We start from the raw sequence: 19,580 nt of genomic DNA on the forward strand, positions 1-19,580 counted from the left end.
ATGCACCACTCCCAACAGCATTGCAAATGCTGCAAATGTGGCCACACTGCAGTGCTGGTAACTGTCAGTGTGGCCACACTGCAGTGCTTTCCCTACACAGCTGTACGAAGACAGCTGTAACTCCCAGCGCTGCACAGCTGTAAGTGTAGCCATACCCTCAGTTAGGGCTTTAACCTGATCACTAGCTTTAATTTGCTCCAGAGAAACATCTTCCTGAGCCTTATCTAATGCCAGATTCACTTCTGAGGTAGCAGACAGACAATTAGGAATTTTTTCCACATATGCCATCTTCCTCATACAAACATTTGGAGAAATCCTCCTTAGGCAAATCCTTGCCCCTAGCAGACACAGGTTCAGGATTATTTCTTTCCTGTGACTGGTTTATGTCATCAACTTGCCTGAACAAAGTTTTAATATCATCCCCAATCAAAAGATCCTTAGGCAATAACTTTCTTACACCAGCGAGAACTTCATGTTTAACACCATTCCATTCAAGACGGATTCTGGCTAAAGCCACACTTACAGTAAACTCCGAGGATTAGAATAGTCACACTCTTATTTGGCAAATAATCTTCCTCTTTGACAAGCTCTGCTTTAACAAGAGTGATGTTAGAAGCTGTAATTTGCCCTAAACAGCTTTTACCATTGACTTTTACGTTCTCTGCATAAGTTATGGGGTTATCTTCACCCGAGCTCACAGTAAAAACATTTACATCAGTGGGTCTCAAACTTTATTACTGGCGACCTCTTTCATATCGCAGGCCTTTGAGTGCGACCCCCACAATAAAGTAAACACGCTTTTTAATATATTTAACACCATTATAAATGCTAGAGGCAAGCAGAATTTGGGGTGGAGGCTGACAGCTCACGACCCCCATGTAATGACCTTGCAACCCCCGAGGGATCTCAACCCCCAGTTTGAGAACCCCTGATTTACATAAAAGGTGGCAGTGTTGGGGTAAATGTGGTTACGCACAGACAACTGCTTAGAGTCAAACATACCAACATTGTTGCAAACTGGATAGATTCTATCCCCATCTTTCTTGTTGAAAGGAACTGTTTTTTCAGGATGCTTCAGTTCCTGTTGTTCCTTTATTCTCTTCAGTTGGAGCTTAAATCCGTCCACTTTTGCCTTAGCTTCTAGTTCCTGCAATCGAATATGCGCCATTTTTTGTTCACGTTCAAAACCCAGGCGTTCTCTTTCAGTAACTTCTCCTTTCGTATCAGCTGTTTTTCGCTTTAGTTCCAGTTCTAGCTGCTGGTTTCTCACTGGAAGCATTTTTGCTGGGTCTGCTTCCTCATCCCTGGCAATTAACAGATTTTTCAGTTCCTGCTCTGGGGCCTTTTGCTTAAAATAAAACCTTCTCTGTAAGCTCAATTCTTCCAGGCTTTTTCTGTCAGGATCTTGATCATGGGTCACTCACTGTAACTGATTTTTAACCCCTAAACTCTCCAATATCAAAATTATTTTTTTTTGACAAGCTTGTGATTCTGATCCAAACCCACAATTAACCTGTGGTAATGTGTATCCAAGCGCAACTAGGCCGCTGTGACCGGGGTCCTAGTGGGGAGCCAGCTGTGGTCACTCAATTAGGGTGAACTGCAAAGAATGGGGTAGACAATCCCCACAGAGCTGGTGAATATTCCAATACTTAGGCCTTGGCTACACTTGAGAGTTACAGCGCTGGTGGTGGCTTTACAGTGCTGTAACTCACTCCCCGTCCACACTGGCAAGGCACATACAGCGCTGTATCTCCTTGGCTACAGCGCTGGTTGTACTCCACCTCGACGAGAGGAATAGAGAACAGCGCTGGTGCTGCAGAGCTGGGGTGCCAGAGTAAACAGTGATTAATCTTACTACACTATCACTGACCTCCAGAACCTTCCCATAACGCTTTTAAGTAAAGATAACACTCTTTGTTTTGTTGTGATGCCTCTGTCTGTTTTGTTGTGAACTCGGGGCTCCCAGAGCTGCTTATAAAAAAAAAACAACAACACAGCTCCTGTTTGCTGTGAATGAGCTCCCTTTGGAACGCCCACAGCTAGTGTTTGCTTGAAGAGAGGGGAAGGGAAGAGGCTTGAGAGAAGCAGCACAGCGTGCAGGAGGGAGGGAGGTCTGTTTCGGGGAGTCTGCTTATCTGATCTGTGAGGAAAAAATACAAAGAGGGCTATTTGCTTTCAGTGAGTGAAAGAGGGGGTCAGAACTTGCAAGGCAGTTGCTGACAGAGTGTCGGCTCCAAAAATCCACTCACTCTCTCCCCCACGCTCCGTCACACTTCACTCCCCCCTTTTGAAAAGCACATTGCAGCCACTTGAATGCTGGGATTGCTGCCCATAATGCACCGCTCCCAATGCCACTGCAGATGCTGCAAATGTGGCCACGACAGTGCGCTGGTAGCTGTCAGTGTGGACAGACTGCAGCGCTTTCTGTACACAGCTGTACAAAGACAGGTTTAACTCCCAGCGCTGTACAGCTGCAAATGTAGCCATACCCTCAGATTTACCAAACCAGCATAAAACAGCTTCTTTATCACCTCCCTGGTTACTCAGAAGTCCAAACACAGTTCCATTAAAGTGATCCAGCCTCAGGCCTCCGTCCAGGTACCCGTGTTAAATATGATGAAAATGTCTGTAAATCTTATTTCATCATATAAAAGAAAAGGTTCTACTAGCCCCAAAGGATCGGACACATCACCTCCCAGGTTAACGAATGTTTCGGATCTTACCCAAATACACGCTACCGCCTATTCTTATTAACTAAACTAAAATGTATTAAAAAACAAAAGAGAGAGAGGTTGGTTAAAAGATCAATACACATACAGACATGAGTTCAATTTATTGAGGTGCAGATTCACAGCAGAGATGGTGAGCTTTGTAGCTGCAAAGAGTTCCTCTAGAATTCAGGTCATAGGTCATAGTCCAATGTCCAGATCTCATATTCAGGGCGTACCAGCATAACTGGGACCTCAGTCTTGCAACTCAAACTTCCCCAAATGAACTCTAAGCAGATCTGAGGTGACAGAATCAGGACTCAAGGATCTTTTATACGAATTAACATAAGGCCATTTGCTTGTTCCATTCACAGTACATTTCAAAGAGAGATAACTACTGAGATATCTGTGTTTACAATTCATTTACATGACAGGATGTTCTTTTGACCTCTGAATTATGAGAATACAGCATAGACAGGGACTGTTGATTACATTGTCCACCCTACTTATACATATGTAAATACACAAAAACACAAACATTATCTCTCCACATGTCTTATGAGGGTTATTTATTTTGCAGGATATAATAATAAAGGGAGATATATCAATCTCCTAGAACTGGAAGGGACCTTGAAAGGTCATCAAGTCCAGCCCCCTGCCTTCAATAGCAGGACCAAGTCCTGATTTTTGCCCCACATCTCCAAGTGGCCCCCTCAAGGATTGAACTCACAACCCTGGGTTTAGGAGGCCAATGCTCAAACCACTGAGCTATCCCTCCCCCTTCTAGCCATGTGTCACAGCTGTATCTGCACAAGTGATATACTAACTGTGGCAGCTTTATGCCAACATAACTTGCACTGGCAAGTTTGTAGTGACCTAAGTCTCTCACTATAAGGCAGGTCATCCAAGCTTCCAATCATTCCTGTAGCTCTTTTCTGAACTCTTTCCAATTTGTCAACTTCCTTTTTGCAGTGTGGACACCAGAACTGTGCACAGCATTCGAGTAACGATTTCACTAATGCCATATACAGAGGTAATACCACCTCCTTCATCCTACGTGATGTTGCCCTGAAAATGTATCCAAGGTCCATGTTAGCCCCTATAGCTACAGCACTGCACTAGAATCTCATGTTGAGTTGCTTGACCACCGTTACCCTTAACTCTTCTCCAGATTATTGCATTCCCAGATGCAACATGAGGGATAGTAAGTGTGACCTGTATTCTTTGTTCCCAGATAACCTGGCATTTGGCTGTGTTAAAACAGATGTTCAAATGACACCAGTCTTACCAAGTAAGCTGGGTGAGCCAGTATAACTGTCTTGTTCCGATCATTATTTACCTACTACACCAATTTTGGGGTCATCTGTAAATTTTACCAGCAATGATTTTATATTTTCTTCCAGATCATTGCTAGAGATATTGAACAGCACTGGGCCCATCTAGAGCAGGTCTCTGTAGGACTCCACTAGAAACACTGTCACTAGATGAGGATTCTCCCTTTACAAATTACTTTTGAGATCTATCAGCTAAGCAGTGTTTAATCTATTTAATAGGAACTAGATCGATTATGTACAGCGCTAACGTTTTTAATACACACTTATTTTTTAAATGAGTCTCCTGGTAAGCATGTTGGACTCACCCCTGCGGCACCTCCTGCTGGCCTCTTCTGAGTATTAGCTCTGACAGCCTTGGAGCATCCTCTGCAGGCCAGTATCCCACTGCCACTTGGCCCCCGTGTCCCTCCCTGGAGACCAGTGCCCCATCATCTGGGGTGCTGCCCCCTGACAGTACACCTCTCAGTCTCTCCCCTCCCCAGGGAATCCCCACCCCTATCCCCACCTCACCCATAGGCTACTGCCAGTCACCAACTAGCCCCAGCACCCTGGTGCGGACTGCATTGTCAGCCACTCATCATAGTCAAGGTTGGGTGTGGACTTGCTGCCTCTCTCTGGAATCCAGTGCCTCTATGGGGCCTTGGACAAGGCCCTGCAGCCTGTGGAGTTGCCAGCCTGGAGCTCCCCAGCCCCGCTGGCCTTTCCCCAGCCCTGCCTCACCCTGAGCTTCCCAGCAGTCAGCCCCCTCTCTCTGAAAGAGGAGAGAGTCTGCTGAGCTCCTGGCTCCCAGCCTCTTATATAGGGCCAGCCCAGGTCTGATTAGGGCGTGGCCCAGCTGCAGCTGCTTCCCCAATCAGCCTAGCAGCTTTTCCCCTGCCACAGCCCTCTCCCAGGGCTGTCCTTCAACCCCTCAGGGCAGGAGCGGGTGTCCACCCCGCTACACTCCTGCACTGGAACCTCACCCAGACAATGCCCTGATGGAACCATTTTTCTAGACTATGTCTCGCCATGTATTATTATGGGACTGATTTAAGCATCAATTGTAAACTTGGGCTGAAGGTCTGTGAAGAGAGCGAGAGGACAGGAGTGAATGGAATGGTGTTAAAGAGGCCTCATGTCGGTAAATAATTCTTTCCAAAGCAGGAAAGAGTCTAGGATGGATGAGTGTTTAGGTGTCCTATAATTCCCCATATCACATAATACAAATGATTGCACTTATTTAACACCTTCCAGCCAAGGTTTTCAAAGCCCTTTACAAACAGTTTTAATTCAAGTGGAGCCATAGAGTAGTTATGCTGGTTGGCTTCCACCAGAGCATACACTTCCGTATGTTCTTAAAAGTATTAACCAGGGGTTACAATGCAGGTAACCACAGTGCACTTGCTACAAACGTCAGCAGCAGAATTCCAACCCCAGGGTTGCCCAGGAAGAGGGACACCAGTCTATTGTCTCATTTAGTTTTGGGAAAAGACAAGTCCCCACGAGGTAGGGATTATTATATCCGTTTTACAGAAGAGGAAACTGAGGCACGGAGTGGTTCTGTGACTCAACCAAGGCATTGCATGGTGCGTCAGTATCAGAGTTGGGAATAGAACCCAACCCCCTGCGCTAATCATGAGGCAGTCTCCCCATTTCCTTTCTGGTCCAAAACTACACTAGCGGGAATATCCTTCTCCCTCTCCCTTGACCATCCACAGCCACAACAGAGCTGCTGCCGTTACACTGCACTGGAGAGGCAGGATTGGTGGAGCCTACGCAGTGCATGTTCTTCATACTCATTTCTCTCTACACCTCCTCCCTGGGCAACAACATCTGTCCATGTGGTTTCTGCTGTCACTCCTGTGCCCATGACTCTCCAGCTCACGTATCTGCCTTTGACCTTTCCCCTCCTGTCTGTATTTTGGGCCTCTCTCCCTGGGAGCCCTGCCACCATCTCAAGCTCAACACGGCAAAAGCCCAACAACTTTTCCTCACAAGTCTTCTCCTCTTCTGCCAGTTCTGGCAGCCAGCTGACAACCTAACTCTTGCTAGGGTGACCAGACAGCAAGTATGAAAAATCGAGATGGGGTGGGGGGTAATAGGAGCCTATATAAGAAAAAGATCCAAAAATCAGGACCGTTCCTATAAAATCAGGACATCTGGTCACCCTAAGTCTTGCTTTTGATTTCTCGCTCTCCTACTCTGCTCCACACACATCCATTCTGCTCCCAAACACTGCCTGCTCCTTCTCCGCAATTAAACAAATCTGGCCTGTAGGGTTGTACGGAGACTCTGGCAAACCAGTAAAGTGCTTGAAACCACTATGGCTTATTAAAGGCGGCCTAGTCAGCAAGCTGTAAATTGGCCATTCAGCAATCGCAGCTAGACCAAGGCAGGAGGGGACAAGGTTTTGGGTGCCACAGAAAGGGCAACTTGACCCTGTGTCCTTCCTGATAAGAATTGTGTTGAAGTTGTTGATACATTCATTGTAAAAGAGCAGGATGTGCCTCAGGAATGTCTATTGGGGTCTCAAGGCTGCAAACTCTGGAAAAATCCACACCTGGTTAATCGATAATCAGAAGGAGCCTCTTGCTTGATCGCTGAAACTGCTTACTTAACAAGGTTTCTTTAAGGGACCTGTCATTCTATTACTAATGTATATATAAGGGGGAAAAGCTTGAGACATGTACCCAAAATCACCCGCGACAATGTTTTTGCCCCATCAGGCTTTGGGAGCTTAACTCAGAATTCCAATGGGCGGCGGAGACTGCAGGAACTGTGGGATAGCTACCACAGTGCACCGCTCCCTAAGTCGATGCTAGCCATGGTAGTGAGGACGCACTCCGCCAACTTAATGCGCTTAGTGGGTTCATACACAATCAACTGTATAAAATTAATTTCTAAAAATCGATTGCTATAAAATCAACCTAATTTTGTAGTGTAGACATATCCTAGAACTTGAATTTGTCCCATCTCTAATCTCCTCCCAAGGTCTGCATTACCCACGTTTGATCTGGCAGGCAGATCCACTTCAGTACTATCAGTAGGAACCGTCCTGTCTTGATACACCTCTACCTCGATATAACGCTGTCCTCGGGAGCCAAAAAATCTTACTGCATTATAGGTGAAACCGCATTATATCGAACTTGCTTTGATCCGCCGGAGTGCGCAGCCCTGCCCTCCCAGAGCGCTGCTTTACTGTGTTATATCCGAATTCGTATTCTATCGGGTCATGTTATATCGAGGTAGAGGTATATCAAGACAGGACGGTTCCTACTGACAGTACTGAAGTGGATCTGCCTGCTAGATCAAACGTGGGTAATGCAGACCTTGGGAAGAGATTAGAGATGGGACAGATTCAAGTCCTAGGGTATGTCCCAACCTGACCTTATGGCTTCTGAAGTGAAAATTAAGATGCATTTGCTTACACAAGCCTTCTTGCAATAGCATCCTCCGGAATATAGCCCTGGAGATAATCAGGAGGAAAATAAGTTTAAAAACAAACCTTTCTGTGCACACCCAAGCAGTGTATTATGCATGGGAATGGAGAATACCGAACTTTGGGTGGCTTTGCTCCCCTTTATTTCTGTTCGAGCCCAGATGTCACAGTGATAGGCACGCTATCAATAGACTGAAAGCAGGAAGTATCAGAGATCCCACCAGAAAGCTTGACCTTCTGAGATTTCATTCCAATTTGTCTTCCATATAAGCTCCAGACTTCAGCTGTCTCTGAGCTTCTCTCAGTTAGGAGTGGTAGCACCAGCACTCTCCCAAGCTCCCCTTGATTTCACCTCTGCTGAGCTCTGGGCATAGACCAAAAGGCTTGGGTGTGCATGCAGATCTGCTGAATCTTTCCCATTTGCCCCTTTGCAGTGAATCAACAAACATCACTCCCACATCCGGCTCCTGGGCCAGGTGCTGCTCTGACTGAAGGATGAGCAGACATGCTTTCAAGGCTGAGCTTCCATTGTAGTTTTCAGTTCAAGTACCCCAATCCCCCTTAAGCTGTGGGAGCTCTCGGCTGCAGTGCTTTAATAGCGCGGCTTTTCTCCTTGAACAAGCAGTTTTAATTGAAAAGCGTTAGTCAGCACTGCCTTTCAGGCCCAGGTTCTCCTCCATCATGAACTGTAACTACTCAGCCACCCAGGCTGTTATTTAATGAGGCAAAGGAGTCTGAATTATTAATCCTCTCCTGCTGGAGGATCTCGCATCTGCCTGTGCCACACAAAAGGAGATCGTGGGAGCTTTTCCCTGCTCAACAAGTTTCTTTAAAACCCCAGCAAATGGGCTCTTTGGTGGGGGACGAGGGTTCTGGACCTGTGCAGGGGAGATGCTGAGCACCCTTACACCGAAGGGGTTATCTTTTCAAAAGGGGTTTCCAGTGATTCCATTTTGGGGAGCCCAACTTTGGACACTTAGGCAAAAATGTTCCAACTTAGGTGCCTGAAATTAGGCCTTGAAATCCAGATTCAGGCAACTAAATGTGGGCAGATTTTCAGAGGTGCTGAGCAGCCCCACGTCCCACTGAAGATCCCTGGGTCTAGCTAAGCTCTAAGCCACCTTTTCACCTTTTCCCTGACTCTTGGCCCTTTCCACAGCTAAACTCAGAGCAGCCTCTGGCCTGCTCTAAGTTATGCCAGATGGGGCAGCCCCCTAGGAACCATTCCACTTGCTGGGATTGCTGAAGTGCACTGCACTCCAGCTCTACCCCCTCTCACCCTCAGCTCACCTCAAAAGGCCCCTACATATGCAGGAGGGGAGTGGGTGGCATACAGCTGGTTCCACTTGGGAATTCCCCCTAAATAGGAGGACTTTACGGCTGCACTATTTAGGCAGTTCCCTCAGTTCTTTGCATTGCCTGAGCAGCACAGGGGGAATGGAACCAGGGGCCAGAATCTGCAATGGATTTTAATGGGAGTAGAGGGACCTCTGCAACTCACAGGACTGGCCCCTGTGAATGTGGCCCAAGCTGGATGCAAAGCCGTGGGGGTATTGCCCTAAGATCAGAAAGAGGAGCTACAGAAGAACGTCTTGGAGTCTGTTGAAGTTTTACCTGAAATTCTCTCAGCAGGTGATGCAGGACGGCAGCCAGCAGCCAGTCACACTGAGACAAATGCTGCTTTATTAGCATAACGGAGTGTACCTCCAGGAAATGCTTTGTATTGCTGAGATGCATTGATCTGGCAGGCTGCTATAGAACTCCAAACTCAATGGGCAGCACCATTCACAGACCCACCTCTAGTCTGCTCTGGAGGATAAAAATAATCCTTTTGCATCAGTTCCATCACTGTGATCAGCAAGACACTTTATTCATCTGTGATTCCTTCCCTCGTCTCGTTTAAACAATTCCTCATTGAGCCCATCAAATTAATTTGAGCAAAAGACAATTATGTGGACAGCCTGCCAGCACAGGTGTCTTTAGCAGTTTTTTCTTTGAGAGGAGACTGGTACATCTCTCTCTCTCTCTCTCTCTCACACACACACACACACACACACACACACCCTGTGTGTGTACAATTACAGTATGAAATAAAACTTGGGGACAGATACCTGTCAGGGATGGTCTAGGTTCACAAGAGCTGACTTTCAGCTGTCTCCAGGAGTGCTCCACCCCAATCTGCCCCAAGGTCCCACCCTCGCCCTGCCTCTTCCTGCCCCTGCTCCACCCCCTCCCACAAGGCTCTGCCCCGCCCCTTCCTGCCCCCACCCTAACCCTCCCCTGAGCATGCCCTGCCATCGCTCTGTCTCTTCTCACCCCCCCTCCTTCCCCTCTCCCCCAGTGCCTCCTGCCCGCTGCTGAACAGCTGATTGGTGGTGGGCATAAGGCACTGGGAGGGAGGGAGAGGTGCTGATCAGCAGGGCCCACCAAACAGCTGTTTGGTGGGTGGCTGATGGATGCTGAGCACTCACTATTTTTTTCTGGCCCTGGGGCACCCACCAAGCCAGTGCCTATGTCTAGGTTTACTTGGTCCTGCCTCAGTATAGGGGATGGATCAGATGACCTCATGAGGTCCCTCCCAGGCCTACATTTCTGATTCTAAGCTGTTCAGGGTCAGGGCTGTCTGCAAATTTAGATGACTACAGGATACAGAAAACATTCAAGGGGAGTCTGGAATAACTGTCCTCTGTGGATACATACGGGGATGTGCAAACAGACACACCGCCACTGGGAAAGGGAGTTACAAATTGCATCTTCTTAAGCCGGCCTGGTCTCTTGTACTCCAGAGAGGACCCAGCAGGAAAGGCTGCTGTAATCTCTTGTAGGAGCTAAGTAGGAGTCAAAGGGGCATGCCAATTCCAAGAATCCCTCTCTGGCTTCCATTACCAGGGGTCCTCCGCCAAGGTCTACACTAACCGGGGCGTAAGCAGACTCTGGAGTGAATCTACCCCAAAGAAAGCAAGATGTGCACAACAGGGATTCATTTTGCAAAAGTTCCAGGCAAGGAAAAGCAGAAAGGCCTGAAGCGTTGCTGGCTGCCCTGCAGAAATAACTTTGCTGCCTCTGCCCTCGCTCCGGAAATCACTGCAGCTTGCTAAGGGCTTAGTGAGGAACAACAACAATGTGACATTGAAGGTCCTTGCAAATTAAAAGACCAACCAATCGTTTATCTTCCCGGCCTGAGTAATTTCTCTAGAGAAAGTGCCTCCAGCATACAGAATAACCACAGCCTGACCAGAATTAGTTACATTTTTCTAGCTGAGGCATGTAAGCAATGGAAAATGAGGCCAAATCCTGCCCGCATATGGAAATAGCCTGCAGAACATGCCACAAGGGCAGACTCCTGGGTTTATGGCGCATGCTGCCCCCTGGAGCAGTGAGGCCCCATGCAGGGAGAGAGATCTCTAAAATCCAGGGGTCCATCTGGCCGTGGGGCAAATTCCCTGGATTTCTGAGCCTCGGTGCACGGGGCCAGCCCCCATCATGTTCTCCTGACTCCCCCTCCACCCTGGCAGGACACAGCTCTTGCAGAGGGCAGGCACTCAGCAGGGGTTAACAGCACTCAGCCCCGCGTGACTAACCGCTGGGTCTCCACTAGGCAGGGGCATGTGCCCAGGAGAGTGGCTCCTCCACTGGCCCCACCCCTGTCAACAGACAGCCATTCATCCAGCTTTCAGCCGGATAGTCCTGCTGTTCTAAAGTTTGTCTCCTGTCCAGTAGTGAGACAAAACCGGACGCAGTTCTGTCCAGCATCGAACGGGGGGATGTCATTTTGAAGAGCGCCCTGCTCTGCCCCTGCCAGCATGACCTCACATGCATGGTGCGATGTCATGCCAGTGGGGGCTGGGCGGTGCATTCTTCCAAATGGCAACCTTTGTGTGGCGTGACCTCACCTGCATGGTGCCTGCAAGGTAATGTAGGCGGGGGGTAGGGTCACACAGGTAGGGGCAGTCCCACACCATTCCCAGAAGTACCCGAACAGCCGGTGTTCTGGGGGAACCTCCCCTCACCTCATTACCTCAGTCTGTGCTCTCCTCCACCCGCAGGACAGAAGGGCAAGTGTCAGGCCCTGGGTGCTTTGGTTCCCTAGGATTCCCTTCGTCACAGCCTCCCTATTTAGGGCCTGATCCTGTAGGAGCTGAGCACCCTCATGTCATACAGAAGTCACACCGAGTTGCGGGAACTCAGGACCTCACACAGTTACTGAGTTCATTGGGAATGGTGAGTACACTGCCTTTGGAAAGGTCAGGCTGTGTATTTGGGAGCCTAAAACTGGTCTTCAAAAGGGATTGTGTTACAAACAGACATATAGGGAAGTGCCATTGACTGAGTGGTCAACCAGCCCAAGCCACATCTCAGCACCATCCTTATTCAGCCAGAGTCCATCATTAAAACACACTTCAGAAGGAAAAAAAACAAACCAACCCCACCAAGCAGCGACAACTCCAAGGTGCAGTAATTTCCATTTTGTTAGAAGCCTACACACATGTGTTCAGTGCATGTTGATCTGAACTCTGCTACTATATTTCCATTTCTGCTCACTACTCTCAATGATCCAGTGTCACTTCATGCTGACTTTCCAGTGTGGAATCTAAGCGATCAGCAGAGTGGAACAACTTAAAGCTGGTCATGGCTGTTAACTGTTTGATAAGACTATTACTCTGAGGAAATTAATGATAAAATGGAATTAAAATAGTCTCAATGACAATTAGTTCAACAGTTATATGATAGGCAATTAGCAATGACAGAGAAACGTCAAAAGCAGAGGGGCGGGAAATATCCACAACAGAACTGAAAAGGTTCAGAATTAGAGGGGCATGTTCTCTGTGAGGGAGAGGCTCCAGGTTGTTGCAGATGGGGAAACTGAGGCACAGAGAGGAGGAATGATTTGCCTAAAGTCACCTAACAGGGCAGCGGTGGGAATATAATCCAGGTCTCCTGAGTCCCAATCTAGTTCTCTATGCACTGGGCCATGCTGTCTCCCCATGACCGTACCCATAGTTTTTGGAATTAAGAGTAGTCTCATCCCTCAACTAAATAAAATGTATGGATTGAGGGAAGTGGGGTCTCTGAGCTGCAAAGCTTTTCTCCTCCAGGTCAGTGAAGGCCACGAGTCACTGGCCCCTGACAGCTGTTCAGTGGCCTATGCAGAGAGAATGGGTAGTCCCAGTGCGGTTCCCCATGGACAGGTCTCTGCATTACCACCATCACTAACAGGTGCTTGTCAATTTCTGCCCAGAGGCCCAGCACTGAATAGCCCCTCCAGAACAGGTTTGATGCACACTGGCAGGGCTGGGTTTTTTTTTGACTGCAGTGTAAATATAACCATAAAATATCTGGAGAGTGGCAGTCTCCCAGAAAGAAGCTATCAGCTGAAAAACATATTTTTATAGAGACAGGAAATCTACCCCATCAATCAAACCCTTTTTGAGCCACTGTGCAGCCTCTCTCAAATCCATACTCTACCCAAGGGATGCTCAACTCATGCATCTTGAATTTCAATACATCCCATCCCAGTTAGTGCAAGAGCGGGGTATCTATGCACATGCATAATGGTACAAACACCCTGCCCTGAAAGCCCACATATGCCACATATGGAACGGATAAGCCAATCTAGACTTTAATAAATCATTTTTGCTGGAGAAGAATGATGCAGAAATCCTCATGAGTTAAAATCCCCAGTCCATCTATTCCAGATTCTTGCAGCCTTTATTCACAGGTACAATGGTTTTAAAGTTATACCACTCATACAGATTTTAGTTTGATGTACATTTTGCAGGTCATTTTCCCCCCTGCTGTTCGTTGCTCAAAGAGCAGAGATTTGTAAGGTTCTTAAGTTTTTCTGGGAAGAGTTTCAGTCATGTGGAGACGAATGAATCCACAGAAGGCAGTGATTATAAACAGGAAAATCAAAGGATGGGAAGACACAGTGCCTATCCTGTACTGTTCCTCTCTTTCAAAATGCTAGTCATTCTCCAGCAGTACCCATTTCTCAACTGCTGACTAGCTTCCTACTGAGTGTCTGGAGAAAGGAAAGAGGCTGGCTTTTGTAAGCCAGACAGATCTGAGATCTGGCTCACATCTATCTAAAAAAAAAGTAGTTTGAAGAAATCCAGCAGGACCTCTTATTGTCTCATATTTCGCTTGTGTAAGTACAGGCTTTGAGGACATAGATGGGATGGTGGGGCGGGGGAAGGGGGCAGATGGTGAAATGAGGCTGTATGTACAATTCTGTTGCCTGCAGACAAACAAACAGAGAAGGGCCATTCCAGAGGCAAAACTACCTGTGGTTTGTGAGTGTTTCCCTGGATCAGTTCACCCAGGGCTCCTAAAAAGGGTCATGGATGCCAAGTATCGGTCAAAAGGTGTGTACACAGGCTACCCACAAGGAACTGCCCTGGATGGCTCCGCACAAAGCGCCTCTTAGAGCACCAGCTGAAATGCCCAGGTTGCTGCGGGGCTGGTTACACTTGCCAACTGCTTTTCCAGCTCAATCTGTTAGTCCAGGAGAAAGAAGTGAAAATGAATCAGACGATGCAAAGCCAAATCCTGGCCCCACTGGAGTCAATGGGAGTTTGGCCATTTACTCTTGTGGGATCAAGTTTTCACCCATATCTTCTAATCAACACATTCCAAGGGCCACATTCTGCCCTCAGTTACACCCCTGTAAAACCAGACCACCACCAAGGTCAGAGGAACTGCTGTGCATCTGTAGCAGTGTACATGACAGCAGAGTTCAGTAACTGATTATTTGTTCATATAAATAAACACAGAAATCTTTTTCTCCCCAACTCTCTTCTCCAAATTCCCTAAACTCCTTGCATGTATTGATTGCATTTTAAGGTGAAATGGTGTTTTATTTCACAAATCTCTAATTCAGCAACAAGGACAACATTAACAAGTCAAATTTAGCCCTAATGTAACACGAATGGGCATCAAAGGAACTCAGCATCTCCCAAAGAGCAGCACGTCGCAAGATCGGGCTCGTGCTTTGGAAATAATTTATAAGAACTACTGAAGTCTCCTAAATCCAGGGAAAATGGAACCTTTCCCTGCTCAAACCACTGAGGTTTCTATTTCACATACTAATGCACTTTGTCCAGACCACTGGGAAACTATTTCAGCTTAAAATAACTCACTAATACAGCTGATGCTGTGTCTCTCTCTTGACAGACCAAAAAAAAAAAAGTCAACCAAACTGACACTGGACAACAAAAATAAGGTTTGAGGTGATGTGAGGCCAAGGAAGAAGAAAAAGTAAAGCAAAAAAAAAGTTTTCTTCCTCCCTAAGAGCATAGATATTGCTCACTGCACCAACAGAGAGGCCTGCTTCTCCTTTAACTTCAATTGGTGCAAATCAAGGGTAACTTCACTCTAATTATGGCAAAACTGATGTAAATGAGAGAAGAAGCCGACCTTTCAGATCTATTTTCGGCATGCTTTTAGAGGTTTTGCCTTTCTACTGCATGAAACGTTAGCTCTCTGCTGGCATCTGCCACACAGCAACATTCGATCTGGCGTCTCCTCTAGACATCTTCTATGACTGTCAGCCCTTCACCTTCGATATTTTTTCAGAATATTCATGGTGGGGGAAGGATTCAGTGGGAGCTTGGGCAGGGAGGGGGGAGGTTAACTGTGAGGGTTTGCATGTCACTGCCTGGTGTGGCGGCAGGGGAGGGGGGTTGTTTCCAGGGTAGCAGGTGGGAGGGGAGGAGTAGGGAGCATGGCAGGAGAGGCAGGGGCCAGGATCAGTATTTATCTTTTGCTTCAATACACTTTGATCCTCCTTCCAACCAAAGTCACTGTGTACTTATGATTCAACAACTCTTCCCACCAAAAAGGTTGACGGAGATGTGTGATGATCCTTAGACACTGACAAGTTGTACCCAAGCCAGACCTGCATGCCATGCTGCTAATGCCTTCATTCATACTAGAATTAGCAGCGGCAGAAAACAGAGACTGGTGGCGTTCCTCTCCTTCTGACAGGAGCTTAAGTCATGCTGCATCAGTAGAGAATGAAAACCATAGGAGCAGGACCCAGAACCTTACAGCCAGCCAGGGATACCAGATTGGCCGTATGCTACTTTCACATGGAGAATGGTTATTGAAAGAGAGAGGTGTATGTGTCACCGAGCATAGGAAGCACAATGGTGAGAGAATGACAACAAAGTGGAATCACTCAGCAGCCTTGTGACAGCTTTTATAAAGATGTCCAGGCTCCTCACAAATGAGCAATCTGTACCGAGTATGGCCAGCTTTGGGAGAAAAAGATAGAAGTCATAATTTGGGCACTTTCTTCATCCTCAAAGAAGGCACCAGCAGCATTGTTGGAACTAGCATTTGCACATCCTTCTCTGCAGGTCCTCCTGTGGGTCTCCAAGCCACAAGTTTCCAGCACAGCCTAGCCTTAAACTGCAGATTGCTGGTTTCCAGAATACGGTGGTTGACGTCTGTGACTTGTAAATTACAGCTCTGTCTTGCGACATACAAACCTCACCAGGATGGGGATTCAGTTCAGATAAATACCTAAAAGCCCAGAGGATGATCCAGACTACCAACACCTCTTGGAATCTGGAAAAGTGGACTGGGAACCTGATCTCTTGGGAAATTTCTGACATTTCTTCATTCCAGGGCAGCTGTCTTTGGTACGTACAAGTCCTCACGTTACCACTGTATCTGAGCGCCTCACAACCTGTAATGTATTTATTCTCACAACAGCCCTGTGAGGTAGGGCTGTGCTATTATCCCCATTTCATGGACAGGGAATGGAGGCATAGAGAGATTAAGTGACTTGCCCAAGGTCACACAGGAAGTCTACAGTGGAGCAGGGAATGGAACCTGGATCTTCTGAGTCTCAGTCTAGCCTCTTAAACATTAGGCCATCTTTCTTCTCTAACAGGAGAGAGACAACAAAAATAAAAAACCTTATAGGAGAGGGACTGGGGGATAGACGTGGAAGTCAGCCAAACATTTTCAGACCTCAAAGTACTGAGTTCACGTTTTAGGTCAGTTTATATTTGATCCAAACCAATTTGTGTCACTACTTATTATAGGCCTGAGCATCTTCTGGGAAAGACAATGCATGACTGAAAGAACACATGACATTTGAAAGGAACATGATGTACCACTGGCCTCTGCTGCTGGAATTCTTCCAGTCAGCTGCTATAGAGTTCTGTGCATTTGGGTCACCAAGCAATCAGTCAGTGCTGAGGAGACGTAAAACTCAGCTCAGCCATGGTCATGCTAGAGAGAAATTACTGTATGGAACTCTTGAGAGAAATAAGAGTCCTGGGTAAAACTAGCAAATACAGAACTCGAGCAATCCAGAAAAAAAACAGCTTGAGTGAAACATACTGGAGGAAAACAATGAGAGCAACATAGCTTGATTGATGTTTAAAAGTCAATGTCCACAAAATGCATTTTCACCCAGTTCTACATGGATTGCCAAACAGAGACCCTAGGATGCTGGAGCATCTATCTAATTTATTCCAGGGCCGCCCAGAGAGGGGGGCAAGTGGGGCAATTTGCCCCAGGCCCCGGGTCCTGCAGGGGCCCACAAGAATACAGTATTCTATAGAATTGCAACTTTTTTTTATGGAAGGGGCCCCTGAAATTGCTTTGCCCCAGGCCCCCTGAAACCTCTGGGCGGCCCTGATCTATTCCACTGCCTTTTGTGCGTGCAGCCAGCCCCAGACAGTAACGGATCGTATCTCAGGTAACAGAGAGCAGTTTTCTCGCTGCTCCTCTGGGCAGCTTTAGCAGCTTCCCAATACCTCATGTGACTCAAGAAAGGGGAAAAGAACAGAAACTATCTATTGGTCAGAGCTCTGGCAGGTATATGTTCAACTCAGACAACCCTGGATCACTGCAAAATGTATGTGCATCTAAGGCCAGTGGCATGAAAAGTAGTTCCCTTTGGGACCACATTTGCAAACTGGATAATTGAATCTGCAAATGATCCCAGGTACTCAACTACCCAAGCTACATCTGCAACTTTTTCCTATTGGTCTGTATTATCTGCATTGTGGTACCTCTAAGGGCCTCACACCAGGCTCAGAACATGACTGTGCTATGTGCAAACACACATCAAATTCTTACCGTAGCATCAAGGGGCCAGTCATGGACCAGGCCCCCATTGTGCTACGAGCTGGACACACACAGAACAAAGAGACGGTCCCTGCTCCAAGCAGCTGACAATCTAAGTATAAGGCTCTGTCCACACTACAGCCCTCTCCTTCCTGCAGCCCTTCCCTTGCCGGCAGCAGCGAGCTCCGGGGAAGGGGCCTCGCTCTCCCCCTGACAGCACACTCAACTCGCACCACTGTCACTGCACGTGCTCCTAGACAGGGCCGGCTTTAGCAAGTGCAGGGCCCAATTCGTACTCGGCACTCCGGGTCTTCGGCGGCGGATCCTTCACTCACTCCGGGTCTTTGGCGGCACTCAAGGACCTGCTGCTGAAATGCCCCAAAGACCAGGAGTGAGTGAAGGGCCTGCCACCGAAATGCTGCCAAAGACCCGGAGTGAGTGAAGGGCCTGCCGTCAAAATGCTGCCAAAGACCTGGAGTGAGTGAAGGGCCTGCTGTCGAAATGCTGCCGAAGACCCAGAGTGAGTGAAGGGCCTGCCGCTGAAATGCTGCCAAAGACCCGGAGTAAGTGAAGGGCCTGCAGACAAAATGCTGCCGAAGACCCAGTTCGCTGCTGGGTGAGTAAAAATTAAAAAGGTGCTGGCGCAGGGCCCAATTCTAGGGAATTGGGGGAATTGGCCTAAAGCTGGCCCTGCTCCTAGAGCCCCTCTCAGGTCCAGGAAGCCCCCCGTCTCCCCTGTGATAGGGGCGGGCTTGTGGGGAGGCTGCCATCACATGTGCGCTTCTCCCACGCTGCTGCCCCTTACTGTAGTCTCACTGTGGGTGGGGGATGGGGCTGCCCCTGCCCAGCGTGGGGCAGGAGCGGTGACTGTGGGTGGGGAGCCCCCCTGTGCTGGTGGAGGGTCCTGCCAGAAAAGGGAAGGGTCCGTCCATCCAAGGCGGAAGTGCAGGGACACGGTCAGCCTGCCCTGACACAGGTGGAAGGGGGGAGCTAGGACCCTGCGGTGACGGTTGATGCCGGGAGCCGGCAGAGCAGAGCACAGCGCAGAGCTGCAGGGGGCAGCCACCTGCTGCCCAGGGCAGGTAGGGATGCTCAGGTGAGGGGGGCGGCAGGCAGGGCTGGGGGAGAGACCCAGCCCCGAACATTGGTTGAGCTGGGCCCCCTGGGCCCTGAATATTGCTGGAACCCCGGGCACCACGGGCCCATATAACTTGCTGCCCCTGTGAGGGGATGGTTTTGCCTCTCTGGCATCCTCACCCGTTCCTACACCAAACACAGCTCAGGCAGCCAAGCTAGCCTGACCCAATAATGTTGCTGTTAACACAGCAAAGAGTCCTGTGGCACCTTATAGACTAAGAGACGTTTTGGAGCATGAGCTTTCGTGGGTGAATACCCACTTTGTCGGATGCAGCCACTCACTAGCCAGTTGATTAGCTTGGTTCTGTCTCTTCCCTGGGAGGGAAGAATGACTTTTTGTATGTTACAGCATAAAGAACTCCAACGCTGGGAACAGGTGTCCTCCATGAGACCTCAACGCTAGACACGTTAACAGTATTGCTGCTCCTTCCTCTCTGTCATCCCTCGAGGACTGCCCCAAGAATGCAATTTCTGGAGAGGTCAGCAAACACGCTTCGCTGATTATGACTTTCCTTCCTTACTTTCCACTTGCTTTCATTTTAAAATTTTCTTTCTGCTTCTTTTATTTTCTCCAATTTGTCTGAAGTGTCAGACAAAGGGCCACTTTAGGAGCTTTATGTATTTTAAAACACTACATTCTTGTGTTTATGGTGACAAAATTCTTTAACTTCTTCATCCACGAGATAGGAAAAGAAGCCAGGAATGTTCACCCAACTGAAACCACATTCTTTCAGCATTTCCCCCAGGCAAAATTCCAACCTCTCTGAGTTTAGGTCAGATTCAGAACCTGGAAGTGATTCTTTTCCAAGTATCAGTAAATATGTATGTGTAGCTCAGAGCCCAAAAGCCCAGTATGTCCATGACAAACCGCTCTTTACACTTCCTTGATATTTC

At 47.9% G+C, this 19,580-nt stretch overlaps 1 protein-coding gene across 3 annotated transcripts in view; it reads right to left on the reverse strand.

Annotated features, from left to right (window-relative positions):
* DNAI1 (dynein axonemal intermediate chain 1) overlaps positions 1-19,580 on the reverse strand; it is a 313,811-nt gene that overhangs the window by 52,307 nt on the left and 241,924 nt on the right. The window contains exon 20 of one of the 3 annotated variants that reach the window (XM_050943576.1): positions 2,120-2,143. The exons of 1 other annotated variant lie outside the window; for it this stretch is intronic. In XM_050943576.1, the coding sequence (XP_050799533.1) occupies positions 2,135-2,143 (9 nt within the window). In that variant the 3' untranslated portion in view covers positions 2,120-2,134. Of the gene's footprint in view, positions 1-2,119; positions 2,144-13,746; positions 13,959-19,580 lie in introns of those variants that run through there. One more of the 3 variants, XM_050943575.1, reaches the window with a different exon arrangement.

Source organism: Gopherus flavomarginatus, chromosome 3 (assembly GCF_025201925.1).
Source record: "Gopherus flavomarginatus isolate rGopFla2 chromosome 3, rGopFla2.mat.asm, whole genome shotgun sequence".
Lineage (NCBI taxonomy): Eukaryota > Metazoa > Chordata > Testudines > Testudinidae > Gopherus > Gopherus flavomarginatus.